The sequence below is a fragment of the Apodemus sylvaticus genome, chromosome 5 (assembly GCF_947179515.1).
Source record: "Apodemus sylvaticus chromosome 5, mApoSyl1.1, whole genome shotgun sequence".
Lineage (NCBI taxonomy): Eukaryota > Metazoa > Chordata > Mammalia > Rodentia > Muridae > Apodemus > Apodemus sylvaticus.
In genome coordinates this window covers 14140054-14155294 of record NC_067476.1, presented here as the reverse complement: position 1 = coordinate 14155294, position 15241 = coordinate 14140054, and the positions used below count along the sequence as shown (strand labels likewise).

General features: G+C 43.5%; 1 protein-coding gene across 11 annotated transcripts in view; it reads right to left on the bottom strand.

The window, feature by feature from the left end:
• Nucleotides 1–15241, bottom strand: part of Cntrl (centriolin) — a 68947-nt gene that overhangs the window by 30077 nt on the left and 23629 nt on the right. For all 11 annotated transcript variants that reach the window (XR_007977813.1, XM_052182293.1, XM_052182299.1 and 8 more), the window contains 9 exons: nt 14950–15103; nt 13423–13643; nt 11273–11449; nt 8012–8146; nt 4739–4884; nt 4127–4334; nt 3262–3441; nt 1083–1262; nt 209–325 (listed from right to left, as the gene is read on the bottom strand). Coding sequence is in view for 10 of the 11 variants with exons in the window: in XM_052182293.1 (XP_052038253.1) it covers nt 209–325; nt 1083–1262; nt 3262–3441; nt 4127–4334; nt 4739–4884; nt 8012–8146; nt 11273–11449; nt 13423–13643; nt 14950–15103 (1518 nt within the window). In the remaining variant the exon portion in view is untranslated. The remainder of the gene's footprint in view (nt 1–208; nt 326–1082; nt 1263–3261; nt 3442–4126; nt 4335–4738; nt 4885–8011; nt 8147–11272; nt 11450–13422; nt 13644–14949; nt 15104–15241) is intronic.

Genomic DNA, 15241 nt, shown 5'->3' with positions numbered 1-15241 from the left:
CTCTGGTACTAAGAAGCCTATCTTTTTTTTTTTTAACTTTTTACTACTGAGGAGACCATTTTACTCCCTCCATCTTCACGGCACTGAGCAGGCGAGGCCGAAGTGTTGCCTACTGAGTGTACTTCAGTGCTTTGAGCAATCACCTGCAGAGCGAAGTCTTAGCAACCCAGAGGAGCTGGCAGGAGGCGCCTCCGGTGCCAGCACTGACCTGGCCCTCTCTCTCCCTGAGAAGGTGCTGCAGGAGCTCGATCTCCGCCTCAGCTCTGGTCAGGTCCTTGGCTGCTTGCATGGCCTCTCTGCTGAACCTCTCTGCCTCCTGCAGCTCCTGCGAACAGATGATGAGAAGGGCACTGCTGTCACAAATGCTCATCTCCAGTCCTTCTTCCTCTCAGAGAGATCCCCTGCCCCATCTATAACCAGCCTGGCCTACGCCTTCACATGTGGTGTGCAGCCTGACCCACCCTGAGGCGAGTGGAGGGTTTTGAAGAGGAATAAAGACTTCCTCTTCATTATCCTAGCCTCCCATGGCTGTCTTTCTGGGTTCTCATTCATATGTATCTTTAAAAAAAAAGCAAGAAAACAAGGAGCCACAGAAGAAGAGAAGGAAGAAGAGAAGGAGAAAAAGAAGAGGAGACAGAGGAGAAAACCAAATTTGAGGTTCAGAGAGACTGAATGGCAGCCTTCAAACACTGGAATCCAAGCATGGGCAGTGACGTCTCCAAGGAGACTGTGAACCTTTGATATTCACTTGATGGGTTGTAGTAGAATATAACCACCAGTTCTTAAGAAAAGCAGACAGATTTGCTGGTGGTAATATGTACCTTTAATCCCAGCCCTCAGGAGGCAGAGGTAGGCATATCTTTGTGAGTTCTAGGCTAGCCTAGTCTACAGAGTGAGTTCCAGGATAGTCGGGGCTATACAGAGAAACCCTGTCTTGAAAAAGTAAACCATCCAACCAAAGAGAAACACAAGCAGTGTGACAGCAGTCTGTACGATGACCAAGTCTGCATCGAGGATCAGTAATGTGCGATGCTTCGCTGAGTCAGTGCCGACGAGCACATCCTGACCACCTAGGTACTGACCTCTGCTCGCTCCTGATTGATTCTCACAACAGTTCCATGCAGGGACTTGAGCTGGTCTTTGGCAATGGTGAGCTCAGCTGCAGCTAATTTATCTGAAGCAGCCACAGCTTTCTTCAGACTCTTCAGTTCTTTATCTAAACCCAGAAACTGCTCCTGAGATCTGGCATCTTCACGCTTCTTCTAAAATTAAAAATCAAAAATAATTTTATGATTATAAATGAAATAAAAGAATCACTTAAAAGTAGTAAATTAAGATGTAAGCTCCAAGAGAGCCAGGCTCTGTTCCCTGCTACAGGCGCATGTCAAGAACAGTACTGATGCATACATACCAGGTGCTTCATAGTCACTGAATATTAACTTCACCAGAGATTTTAAAAAAGGTGTGTGTGTGTGTGCACACACAAGTATGCACGCACATCTGAATGTATATACACACATGTGCAGATGCAGAGGCAGGAGAGGGCATCATATGTCCTTCCCGATCATTTCCCACTGAGTTCTTTGAGACAGACTCTTCCTTGGGGCGTCTGTTTTCTCAGCTGGGCTGGAGTCAGCAAGTGCTAGCATCCTCTTGTGTGAGCATCCCTCAGAGCTCAGACTGCAGGTGTATGCACAGTGCCAGTTTGCTGTGCAGGTTGCTAGACTCCTCTGGTCCTCATGGTCATCAGCACTGCTCCTAACAGCTGAGTCATCTCTCCAGCTCCCTACACATAAACCCTTTTAAATAATGTTTTTCTTAGTTAAGAATGTTGGGCTGGAAAGATGGCTCAGAGGTTAAGAGCACTGATACTATTTCAGAAGATCCAAGTTGGATGCCCAGAACCCACATGCTCACAATCTGTAACTCAAATTCCTGGGAATCTGACACCCTCTTCTGCACTTGGAAGGCACCAGGAACACATGTGGTACATAGCATAGACACAATCAAAACACCTCTATGCATAAAAGTAAGTAAATAAATACATACACAAAAAATAAACTTAACTTCCCAAAACCTAACCTTATTTCTTAGTAGCATAACAGATGGGCAAACCTTCAAAATAACTGTATTAGGCCCCGGATATGTGGGAGTGAAGACCTTGACATTTTTGAGGGTATCAAAATGGACAAATCATGCAGGGTCTTAGGCTTAAAAAGTTTGGTCTTTAATAGTGGAGGTTGGGAAACAAGGAGGGTCTGACTCTGACCACTCTCCCATTTTACGAAGGTAGGCTGAATGCTCCGTGCAGTAGCGTCGTGTGCAGACTTGGCAATGAGCTAGGTATTCAGTCGTTCAGGAGGAGGATGGCTAGACAAGGGCGGTGGAAGTCAACAAGACTTGGTGACTAAGGGGTCCTATGGTGTAGATCACCTGCTGAGATGGAGAGGAGAGGGAGGGCAGGTGAGAGGAAGGAGGCCTCCCTCAGAGTGGGGCGGCGAGCTTACTGGTGTAGACTGACACCGTGTGAAATGTGACAGAGACTGTAGGGACATGAATGTGCTAGAGACTGATGCTCTACCTCCCCCAAGGCTGCAGATCCCAAGAAAGTAGGGATCTGAGTTTTGTCAGGGAAGTGAGACAAGAGAAAGACAAGGAACTTGAAGCTACTTATGGGTGAGAAAAGACTCAGTAATTGGCTGTGGTTGTGGACTTTAGGCTGGACAAGAAAGAAAGCAGAGACTGAAAAGCTAGAGGCGGATGACTCAGAAGCTAAGGAGGCTGGGAAAGCATGGGGGGGGCTAGGAAGACAGGGCTGGGGTTAGAGCACGATGCCACAGTCTGTGGTTTCAGAAGCGCAGAGTGAAATTTCTGAATGTGACTCAGGAGATGACACTGGGGTGGGTGGAGGAAGATGGAGAAAATGCCACCAGAGAGGCCAAGGTATTAGAAAGAGAGGTGAGGAGTATTCCCACAGATGTCCCCAGGAGGGCAGAGTGTTGCTACGGTGCTAAGCCATCCTGTTACCATTTGTTAACTATCACCTAAATGACCCTAAGGCTGGGCCTCCCATTTCCAAGTCTCTTGTGTCCCTCTACCATGACAGTCTCAGGGCCATGACTGAGTAACAAGTACCCAGCTGTGAGGTCTTGCTCAGTACTGTGCAGGCAACACAGACAGCTGAGTGTGGGCTCCACCCGGACCCTGTCTGTCACCAGGATGGACCTGGGAGCAGGTGCCTGACTTTTCTAGGCTTCTTACCTTTTTCTCTAATTCCTGGAGTTGGGCCAGAATTCTTTCCTTTTCTTCATCTGCTTCCTGAAGCTGGAGGTCTGTAAGGCCTTGGATTTTTTCCATACTTTTTAGGTTCTCTTGCAAATAGTAAATTTCATTTTCTAATTGCTGGATTCTTGCATTATGTTGTCTTTTATCAAACTTAATCTGTGAGGAAATACAATTATTAAAAACCTTTTTTTCCTTTTTTGAGGCAAGCTTTTGATGTACAGCCCTAACTAGCTTTAAGCTTGTGATGTTCCCACCTGCTTATCCTGAGTGCTGGGACTGCAGGCGCGTGTGTGCACACGTGTGTATATGTGTGTGTGTGTGTATACATGTAATATATACACACATGTAAACATATATAAACATACACATATAAATATAAACACACATATTTATATATACATACCATGCATGCATACATATGTACATATCTATATGTTTTAAGCAAAATAAGAATGCTATGAAGCGATTGTTTCCTTATTAGGGAATACAACAAGGTTTTGTACTAAATAGTGATCAAAGATGTTTCTATCTTGTTCTCTGGGGTTTGAATGCTTGCCTCAATGAGAATGTCAGTAGGTTAAAAACAAACAGATTCTGGCATAACACTATACCTTAGCAAATGTGGTATTATTTTTCTGCTCATTATAAAACATCTCTCACTTGCATTGTAACAAGGACACCAGTGTTACAAACAGGCTGGGCTTTGACATCAATAGCCATACTTGGCATTGGATTTTAGCACAGTACTGAGAGCACTGTGAGTGGAAATAACAAGGGGTGTGCTGATTTACATGCGAGCATCTGCTGCAGGCCTCCCTCTGCCGTCTCTGCCCGTTCTTACTCTGGCTTCAAGGGCTCTTTCGCAGGCCTGCCTGAACTCCTCTTGACCATTTGCCAGTTTCTCTTGCTGGAGAGTCATTTCTTCATGGAGTTTCCTCTCTCTAACTTGGGCTTCCTCTTTTTCCCACTCAGATCGTGCAAGGATTTCACTGAACTGTTTCTGGAGATCAGCAAGACTTTTCCCTAAGACATCTGAAGGACTATGGATTCTAAGGAGAAAAAACAAGAAGGTACAAATTTGACGCAAACATGTTCATGCTAACATTAAGAGGACAGAGCACCGTGTGAAGGGCTGGGATCAGTATGAACCACTGTGTCAGACCTCTGCTGCCGTCTAAGGACACAGGCTGAGGATGAACGTCCAGGAACTTGACACTATGCTGCTCTGTACTGGGTCTCTGCCCAAGTCTATAACGTGGCTTCTCTCTGCACATACAATGTACTCAAGAGACTCGTAAAGACCTTAACATTATTCTTAGAATTAAGCAATCTTGCATCATAGCCTTCCAGAAACATCAATCAGTATTACAGAGGCCGAGGACAGCTCACTGCTGGTCTCGCCACAGCTCTAAAGAGCTAGCTCACACTAACTCGCGGTCCTGCTTCTCCTTACCTCATTTCCCCAGCTCCCAGTTTTAACCTTTTCCTTAGCTCGTCTACACGAGCTGCTACTTCCTCTGGGTGAATCAGACCATCCACCACATGGTTAAGGTGATTCTGAAAATCTTTCAGCTGCGTCTTTAATAGGTTGTTGTCATCCTGTGTGTGAAGGTAAAATAGAAAGGATGCGTTATCTGCCAGCAAATGAATTCATTACTAACAAATGCATAAACACATCTTGACTACAAAATGAAATTCATATGATGCCTCTCTCAAGTACAAAGAATTGTTAAAATGTCCCCATAGTATAAAGAAAACTGTTTCTATATCCTAAGTGATGAGTGCTGTACCCTTGAATGTCCCCGGTAGCCTCAGGGTTACTCTCCTGCCAATCCAGTGCAGCACTGTAAGTTACAATGGAGGACCTAAAACAGCACACACATTTTTAAGGGCCTACGGCATTTGGAGGTCTCACCTGTAGACTGACTCCCCAAGACCCTGAGACAGCCTTCTCTGGATAACAGATTGGCTTCCCCCACTTAATAGTTTTTCAACTTTCAGAAGAAAGCATACTTTGTGGTGTGAGAGAACCACAAAGAAGCTCCAGCTCCCAGACAAACAGGCCATCAGGGTAACAAGCGCCCCACAGTGCACCGCGACGCCACGCTCTTTACACTCCTTCTTGGCTTTTGTATACCATCATGATTCTGATAAATCACACCAGAGAATCAACATTTTACTATAAAATAAGCTTTGTGTTAAGGTAACTTTTCCCTACTCTACTAACTGTGAAAGAGCTCCCACATGCAGAGGGGGTTCCCTTTTGGGCCCTGATTAGGCACAAACCACACCTAACACCAGTTTTCACAGAGAGAGCCTTTACTAAGTGGGGGAAGAAAATTAAAGAGGCTGCTTTCTGACACAGGCAGAAAAGTAGCAGCAAATGACCTTGCAGGTGTAATTTTTAAAGGGGTGGTCTGTGCTAGAATGGGCTACAATGTGGTAGTATATTTTAATTGGGCATGTTAATTAGGTGACCCAAAGGGGGCTTTTAAGGGTCTCTCTCTCCCTCTCTCTCTCTTTCTCCCCCCCCTCCTTCTTAAGTATATAAATTCTCTACCTGCATGTTAGCCTGAATGCCAGAAGAGGACATCATATCCCAATATGGATGGTTGTGAGCTACCATAATGTTGCTGGAAAATTGAACTCAGGACCCCTGGAAGAATAGTTGGTGCTCTTAACTATCTAGTCATCTCTCCAGCCCCCAAAGGGGGCTTTGATTGCTGGACTTCAATACTTTGATAGCTGGACCTTAGTAGTCAGCCTCAGGAGGAGGAAATAACCAAATAGGGGAATAAACCTTGGTGGCTAGCTTTAGGAAAGCAGTCTGATGGTTTTTTTAAGCAAGGCAGAGGGAAGGTGGAGGAGGACAAAGCCCGCCAGAGCCATGGTTGCCATGTTCTTGCTGGCCAGAGGCCCTTCAAAATGCATTTATCATAAGCATCTTAGAGATAGTTAGGCTACAGTGTCATCTTCAAGTTAGGTAGAGTAAATGCATTTGAGACATGTTATTTCCAACTTGCAGTGGGTTTGTCTGGACAAAAGCCCATCCTAAATTAAAGGACATCTGAACTGCCTAATCCTGACCATATCTGATCTCATTCAAGGTCAGTCAACTCACTAATTAGCTAGAAAAATAAGTTCTTGCTATCTTCATCATCTGAAGCAAGATACAGTACATATAAAGTCTGTATAAGAGTTGGACCTGAAACAGTTCATCAGCTCAGGGCTGTGGTTCAGGCTGTGCCAAATATACACAGAGAGTCAGTGATGGGAAATGAGAGAGCCACGAAAGGGCTGATCGAGTGATTCTGGCTGTTAGCAAGCTTTGTATTAATAGTTCCCTAGAGGGAAACACTCCATTCTTCAGGCAAGTCCCTTATACAGGAAGGTAAAGAACTCAAAACAGCTTCGGGAAGACCCTGAAACGGACCACATTCACTAGGCCCCTCTCTGCCGGAGAGAGCAGAGCTAAGCTGCGAAGATGTCTCTTTTGACCAGACCAGCTGCCTGGAAGAGGTTTAGGCCACCTGAGTCACCTAGAAAGAGCTGTCTGCGGGCTGTGCAGTGTGCTCTGGGTTCCCAGCTTTTATGACCTGTCACCTGTGCTGGGGTGGGCTTTGGTAATACAGCTGTCTTTGAGTCATTTCTGCTCTATTAAGCAATCCTTCAACCATATTCCTGCAAGTAACCCCAATACACACTGCATTGTTCATCACGTTGGACTGTGGTGGGACTCATTCTTTGGCCTGTCTACTCATCCCTATCTAGGGTGAGCAGACATGTGCTGTGTCTTCCCGGATAAGTCTGTCACACAATATCTCTTCCTTACGCTATCATGAGTTCATTTTAACAAACTGACTTTTGAGAAAGACAAGAGTGTGAATATGCTGTACTCTACACCAGGAGACCAGAAGGCCAAGTAGGATCTAGTTGGCAAGGACCAGGTATGGAAAGTTGGCTTCAGCTTATGCCTTAGATAAAGGTCCCCTGAAGACTTGATTTTAGTTCTTTTCAGTAAAAGTTTCACAGTAAGTATTTCTAGGTAAAAATATATTGGGTTTTTCTTTTCTTTTTTGAGGCAGGGTCTTACTATATAGCCCTACTGTACTAGAACTCACTATGTAGACCAGGCTGGCCTTGAACTCACAGAGATCCTGCTTCTACCTACAGAATCTTCCTGCTGGATTAAAGGCAGAAGCCACTACTCTGAATTTAAATTTTTCTTTAAAATATTTCAAATAAAAAGGTAAACTAAAATGAGACAATGTTAATAACTGAATAAATCAGACAACGGACCAAAGGGATTATTCTGGTTTTGCCATCACTTTAAATTTTTATAGTAAAAATAAAAATTAATAATCCAGTAAGACTCCATATACATAGGGATCTATATGATCCCACACAAAGATGAAAAACTGATTACAGTTTTAATAGCATCTTTACTGAGAAGACTGTGAGAACTGCCTATAATTAAGAAATATTAAAAAAGAAAGAAAGAAAGGAAGGAAGGAAGGAAGGAAGGAAGGAAGGAAGGAAGGAAGGAAGGAAGGAAGGAAGGAAAAGAAAAGGTCAGGTGTGGTGGCACATGCCTTAAATCCCAGCACTTAGGACCGAGTGCTCCAAAGAAACTCACCCAGAATTCCTTTTACCTACTAGCTCAAGCCGCTAACTGCCAGAGTAAAGCCATCAGCACTCTTGGGTACCCCGCGGCACAGATCTTTACCTGTAGCTGCTTCAGCTGGGCACGGAGCTCGCTGTTCTCCTGCTGTTTCTCTTCTGAGGACTGGGCTTTGCCCAGGGCATCCCTGAGGGACTGTCTTTCCTTCTCCAGTTCTGTTTGAAGCACCGATTTCTCTAGCTATCATCAGAGGAAGCAATGTTATCAAAGTGAAAAACAGTCATAGTTTACGTTCCAAAACCCCAAATATACATTTACACATGCATCATGCACTGCTATAGTTCTAAATATATACTCTGAAACTTAAAAACCCAAAATCATTTTCTACATGCCCTTCTAACTGTTAATACTTAATATGGAATGGTTATCAGAATTTGCTCAGCCTGGATATCCCATCAGAGTCTTTAGGGCAGTCCCTAGAACCCACCTTTAACACTAACTGTGGTCCTCAAATACCTGTATCAAAATAATTTCACATATCTATTAATAATGAGGGGGCCAGAGAGATGGCTCAGTGGTGAAGAACACTAGTCGCTCTTTCAGAGGTCCTGGGTTCAATTTCTAGAACCCACATGGTGGCTCACAACAATCTATAACCCCATGTCAGGGGATTAGATACCTGCTGGCCTCTGCAGGTTACAAAAATTGCATGTGGTACACAAACATACCTGCAGGCAACACTCACACACGTATTTTTGGAACATGCAGATAAAGCTGGGCATGGTGCTACATTTCTGTAATCCCAGCACCAGGGAGGTTGAGGCAGGAGGAGTGAGGGGTTGGCCTGGGCTACAAAATAAGACCTGATCCCAAAGATAGAGAAAGAGAAAGAGAAAGAGAAAGAGAAAGAGAAAGAGAAAGAGAAAGAGAAAGAGAAAGAGAAAGAGAGTGAAAGATAGGGAGGGAAGTCAGTCAGTCTGTCAGTCTGTCAGTCGGTCAGTCGGTCAGTCTGTCAGGCAGGCAGGAAGGCAGGCAGGCAGGCAGGAAGGCAGGCAGGAAGGCAGGAAGGCAGGAAGGCAGGAAGGCAGGAAGGCAGGAAGGCAGGAAGGCAGGCAGGCAGGCAGGCAGGCAGGAAGGCAGGAAGGCAGGAAGGCAGGAAGGCAGGAAGGCAGGAAGGCAGGAGGGCAGGCGGGCAGGCGGGCAGGCGGGCAGGCGGGCAGGCGGGCAGGCGGGAAGGCGGGAAGGCGGGAAGGCGGGAAGGCGGGAAGGCGGGAAGGCGGGAAGGCGGGAAGGCGGGAAGGCGGGAAGGCGGGAAGGCGGGAAGGCAGGAAGGCAGGAAGGAAGGAAGGAAGGAAGGAAGGAAGGAAGGAAGGAAGGAAGGAAGGAAGGAAAGAGGAAAGGAAGGAAGGAAGGAAGGAAAGAAGAAAGGAGGAAAGAAAGGAAGGAGAAAGGAAAAAGAAGAAAAGAAAGGGAAAACAGAAGAGAGGGAAGAAGGAAAAAACAACAAAATAAAGCAAAATAGCAGCAGATGACCTCCATCTCAGATGTGACAGGTCAGAATATCTATGGAATCTGCATCCGACAAGCTTTGAAAATGGTTTCATATAACTAAAGTGTAACAATTCAAGAGACCAGATTCTTTATGCTCTATACTTTCTATGTGGTCTGAAGCACAGTCCTGGTCATTTAGGGTAGTGTACTGCTTTCAATACCAACTGAACATCACGGTTCTTAAAACATTTCTGCCAAGACTTACCTAAAATAGAAGTCAATTGTTAGGCTGGAACCACTGTTAACCATTCCTCTTGCACAGCTGGGAGATACTGTCTACCCTTCCCCCCCCCCCCCCCCGACCCCCACAGAGAAAACTCTGGCTAATAACTAACATGTCATCACTTCTTGTCTCTCTGTTTCTGGCAACCCACTCAAGAGTGCCCTCCCAGGAGCTCAGTGTCTGACCACATATGGACACAGTCCCAGCTCCTGGCTAACACATCACCACTCCTCAGCTAAGCTCTGTAAACGCCTCTTGCTTTAGCCTGGATGAATGACTTCACTGACCTCTACCTGTGAGATCAGAGAACCCACCTGAGAGCTGCCTCCAATACACCTGCCTTCATCTACTTGTCTGATCTGGCCTATATCTGTACCGCTGAGGGAGAGAAAAAGCCTATCACCAAGTACAAGAGCACCATTCAAACTAGTTCTGGCAGACCAAAAAAAAAAAAAAAAAAAAAAAAAAAGAGTTCATTTTACTATTATTAAAAAAAAATATTTACTTATACTTCATTTTCCTCCAACCTACTGCATTTTGCTACTCTGATCCTGCCAAGGGTTTTTATAAAACATGGTGCTTTTGAAAAACACAATACTGACACTTGGCAAGATACTGATCTCTGGTAACAAAAAAATATAACATCAATCATGACAGCACAAACCTTTCCTAATCACAGACACTCTGGAGCATGTACGCTTACATTTATTAATTTGTGTGTTTGTTGGCATGGATGCCTGTGCCTGCAGAGGCCAGAAGAAGACATGGAATCCCGTGGAACTGGGGTTTTGATGGTTGTGAGTCACCACATGGGCCCTGGGATCCAGCCTGGGTCCTTGGGAGAGAAGTCGGGTGCTCTAACTACTGACCAGCTCACTCTGCTGAAGGACTGGCTGCAGCGCCACCTCCACACCTTCCATTTAACCTTTACCTTCTTTCTGCACTTTCTTTGCAAGGTATGACGATCTTGCAGTTTCAGTCTCTCTCTCTCTCCCTCTCCTGCTCCTTCTCCCTCCCTCTCTCTCTCTCCCCCCCCCTTCTTTTTCTCTCTCTTTCTCAAAAGCCAATATTCATTGGGTGGATATTATTTTCTCTAATTTACAAGTATAACAAATGAGTGGATCTTTCAACCAATCATAAAAGGAAGCAGCTATAATCTAAAGTCAACTTAAATAGAAGCTCTTAAAGCTATTCTGAGAAAGAATCCCTAGGACTTATCCACTCCTAACTACCAAGGTGTTCATGCCCACTGTCCCCTTTATCTAGCATCTGCTGTCTAATAGAGGACCAGGCTGGGGGCCATGCAGCCATGAAAAGATCTGGCCACATTTTAAACAGGGCTCTGTTTGATTTCAGAACATCAGACTCCCAAAACATGTTCCTTCAATTCGTATCCATTATGTTAAAAATATGATATTAAGACAACGCCTGGTGTGGTGGCCCATGCCTGTAACTCCAGCACTACAAAGTTGAGGCAGGATGATTTCCATAAATTCTAGGTCAGCCTAGGCTACATTATATATTGAGATGCTATCTCACAAGAGGATCTTTTGATCCCCTTTTACACAGCACAGGTGTATGTTCCTACTTACCTGAGTACGTCTCATGAGTTTTTCCAACTCTTGCTTGAGCTGGCTGGTTTCAGCCTCTTTCAGTTTTAGCTGAGTCTCTAGCTCAGTTTCATAGGCGCTGAGATCTCCCTGGGCTTGCTGCAGGGATGCATTCACCTCATGCTGTTCCTGGAGGGCACTTTCTAGCTCTGCAAGCTCCTGCAAAGATTCGGCATGTTTCAGTGCAGCGTCCTGAGTGCTGCATAAGCACCTGCAAGCCACCGTAACTAACTTGAGCTCCAGATGCTGGCCAAAGCTACTGCCCAGCACACACGGACTATGAACAACAGGAGGTAGCTGCCATCCAAGCTGAAATACAAGCTCTTCTACTAAATGTCACCTGAAAATTCACCAAGTTACCAAAGTAATTATCTCTGGGACACTCTCATCTGAAAGCACAGGAGGAAGACAGGAGTGGGAAAACATTTTTAAAAAAGAAGACTAATGAAGTGTAAGTAAGGCCTGTCCTTCCCTGGACTTCATGTTTTTACATTCACTGGTTCATCTAATAACAGCCCTGGACAGGAACTTACAGTTTATAGTAAGCAACTGGAGAACTGTCTCAGGGATCACAGCATTGTGCAGCCAGAAAAAGGAGGTGAGTTATGAACCCAGATCTCTGGCTGCAAAGCCCACATTTTTCTGACTAAACCATAGTGTGTTCCCTTAACAAAAGAACAAAAAAGCACTGGCATTCTAAAGATGGCACACTGGACTGAGGGCTAACAACAATCTAGTGTTAGCCACTAAGAAAGACACACACTTTCAAAGCTGAATTCCCATAATGACACACCTTCAAGTGCTCATATATAATTTCCACCTATTTATTTAGGTATGATAGAATTAGCTCAAACTACTCTGAATAAACACGAAGATTGTGGATAACTCCTATTTAGTTTTTCAAGGACTATTTGGCACTTCATGAAATGAAGATATTGAATGTATTCAATAAAGGATTAACATCCAAAATATAAAGATCCTGCAAATCATTAACAAAAGAAAAATGATCCAATACAAAAAAAATGGTCAAAGAATTCTATGAATAGAAATCCACTAGGCTGAGGAAATGTGAACTGTAAAGAACAAATTAAAGGCATGTAACCACTCCAACATCTAGAGAAAATAAAGTTAAAAAGAGACAGTGTTTTATATGGAGTATGGAGGAACAAAGGACAACACAGAGAAACCATCAGGCAGAAACACAGAAGGAAGAGCAATCCAAAGTTACACCAGCCTAAACCACACACACACACACACACACACACACACACACACACCTGCACCATGCATGTACACTTGCATACATGCACGCACACACACACACACACACACACACCTGCACCATGCATGTACACTTGCATACATGCACACACACACACACACACCACTATAAAAGACATCATGGAGATACTTGTAACAATCAGAAGGTGTTGTAACAGTTAGATGGGTTTAGGGAAGGATCCTTAGTTTTACTAGGTGTAATAATGCATTCACTGCACTGACAGTGGAAACTAACTGCAGATTGATGGAAGGGTGATGTCTGAGACTTTCTGAGCATGAACAAAAGGGCTATGTTTATAAGATCTAAACTTAACTATTTATTGATCTAAGAAGGCTCAGAGGTACTTTGCTACTCTTTCAATATTCCTGCCAATATGAGATTTTTCATAATATAAAGTTGGGAGGAAGACACGTTTTAAAATTCAGCAGATTGACAAACATGAAATCTGACAAACTATTTCATTTCCTGCTGATGTGGTGAACTCAGACAGTAGAAGCAGGAGAGTCACAAGTTCGAGGCCAGCCTGAGCTACATAGTAAGATTTTATCTGAAAAAGGTCATTAAAACAACATAGAGAAATCCTCAAAGCAATGAGGATAGGCAACAGATGAAAGGCATAACTTAACTCATGTCTATTAGCTATAAATAATGTCAGTTATCAAGTAATAACAGAAGACTGAACCATGTTAGTCCTATAATTTTGCTGCAAGAATCCAACATAAACATTTGATACAGTATTTTGGGTAGATATACGCTCATATTCTCCAGTTATTTGATGACCTGTTTCTAACTGAATTTGACATATATCATTTACGTCTGAAGCTCAAACAAGCAGAAAAGCAAATCAAACCTTCCTCATATTTTCTGCATCCATGGCAACGATTTCAAGTTGGTCCTTCTCCTGCCTGACTTCTGTTAGTCTCTGCAGCAATGTCTCTTTCTCATCCTGTAGCTTCCTGCATTCATTCTGGGCCTGAGTCGCCTGGCCTTTGATGGTTCCCAGGTACTCTTGCAACCCACTGATGACACCTTCTAAATCCTTCTTCAGAGCTTCGTTTGCTGCTATCTGGCCTATGCACAACAAATACACAGGAGTAATAATTAGTTTAGAAGTACTTTGTCTCTTTAGTCAACAGTAAAAGTCTAAGTTCCTCATATCTAATTTTTGAAGATCGGATAATTTATTTCCTATAATACAAGAATATTGTATAAGTATGCATAAATAAGACAAGCATATTTATAACATATATTTACTGAATGGCCAAATAATGCTATAAAAATTTAATTTCTTTTAAAATAATAAAGAAGGCATTGTCGGTGGTGGTACTACCCACCTTTGGTCCCAGCACTTGGGACGCAGAGGAAAGTGGATCTCTGTGAGTTCGAGGCCAGCCTGGGCTATAGAGCAAGTTCCAGGACATCCAAGGATACACAGAGAAACCCTGTCTCGAAACAAACAACAAACAAACAAACAAACAAACCAAAAAACCCATAAAGTATAATACAAAGGTATAATAAAACTAGGAGTTTTTCCTGAATACACAATATGAGACCACTCAATATATAAGACTAATACCAATCTTAGACTGGAAGCATAAATATACACCCTGAAGGGTTAAAAAGTATCATGGAGGCTGGAGAGACGGCCCATCAGTTAAGAGCAACTGGCTTCTTGTCATGGAGGTTCACAACTGTCTGTAACTTCAGTTCCAGGAGATCCGACAGTCTCTTATGGATTCCATGGGCAAGGCATGTACATGGTAAGCAGACATACTTCAGGCATAACAACCAAACACATACATTTTTTATTAAGTACTTAAAAAGTGTATGCTGACACATGCTATTTTACATGATATGTTAATGAAAACTTTAAAATGCGTCTCTCAACAACTAATTATCAAGGCAGAACCAAGTTGAAGGTGACAGAGCATGACAATCAGGGATGGAACCTTTGCGTACACTGAGCTCAGGCTCTCCTTACTACACCCGATTTACTGTCCCTTCTTCCTCTACTCCGAGAATGCTATTTAGATTTGTCTTCTTTCTTTACACCTTCTAGTACTAGAATGAGTTTCCTAATGTCAACAGGCTCCCGAAAGGATTTCAGGCCACAGAAGACAATCAATGACCAAGCTTTTCCTGATCAGACCGACTTCTTGACTACTGAAGCCTGATTCACTGGTCATCAACATAACAGACCATAATAATACAATATACTTTAAATTTTATTAAATGTTTTGGATATATTCAGCCAAATTTCCTCATCAAACACTAGTAATAAGAGCTGAACTGTATCCAGCCAAGTCTTGGATTGTTCGTGTGAGCATCTTCTGTGTACACTGGGGCTATTCACCCTAAATCACACTTAAGTTCTCACCATCTGTAAGCTGCTGTTCCAGGTCCTTGATCTCTTCAGTCTCCTTAGCAATTCTACAAAGTATCTCATCCAGGCGGCTTTCGAGCTGTGTGTACTGCTTGGTCATAATGTCGAGTTGCTGCTCTTTACCCCTCTTCTGGGCCTTCATATGGGACTGAATTTCAGGGAAAAAAAAGAATCAATACAACCCAGAATTTTAAAATTTTTGAAAATAATAATCCTTAGCAACATTTAAAAAACCAGTATTGAAAATAAAATGTGACAATTTCATCTGCTCTGAGTCAGGCCCGTT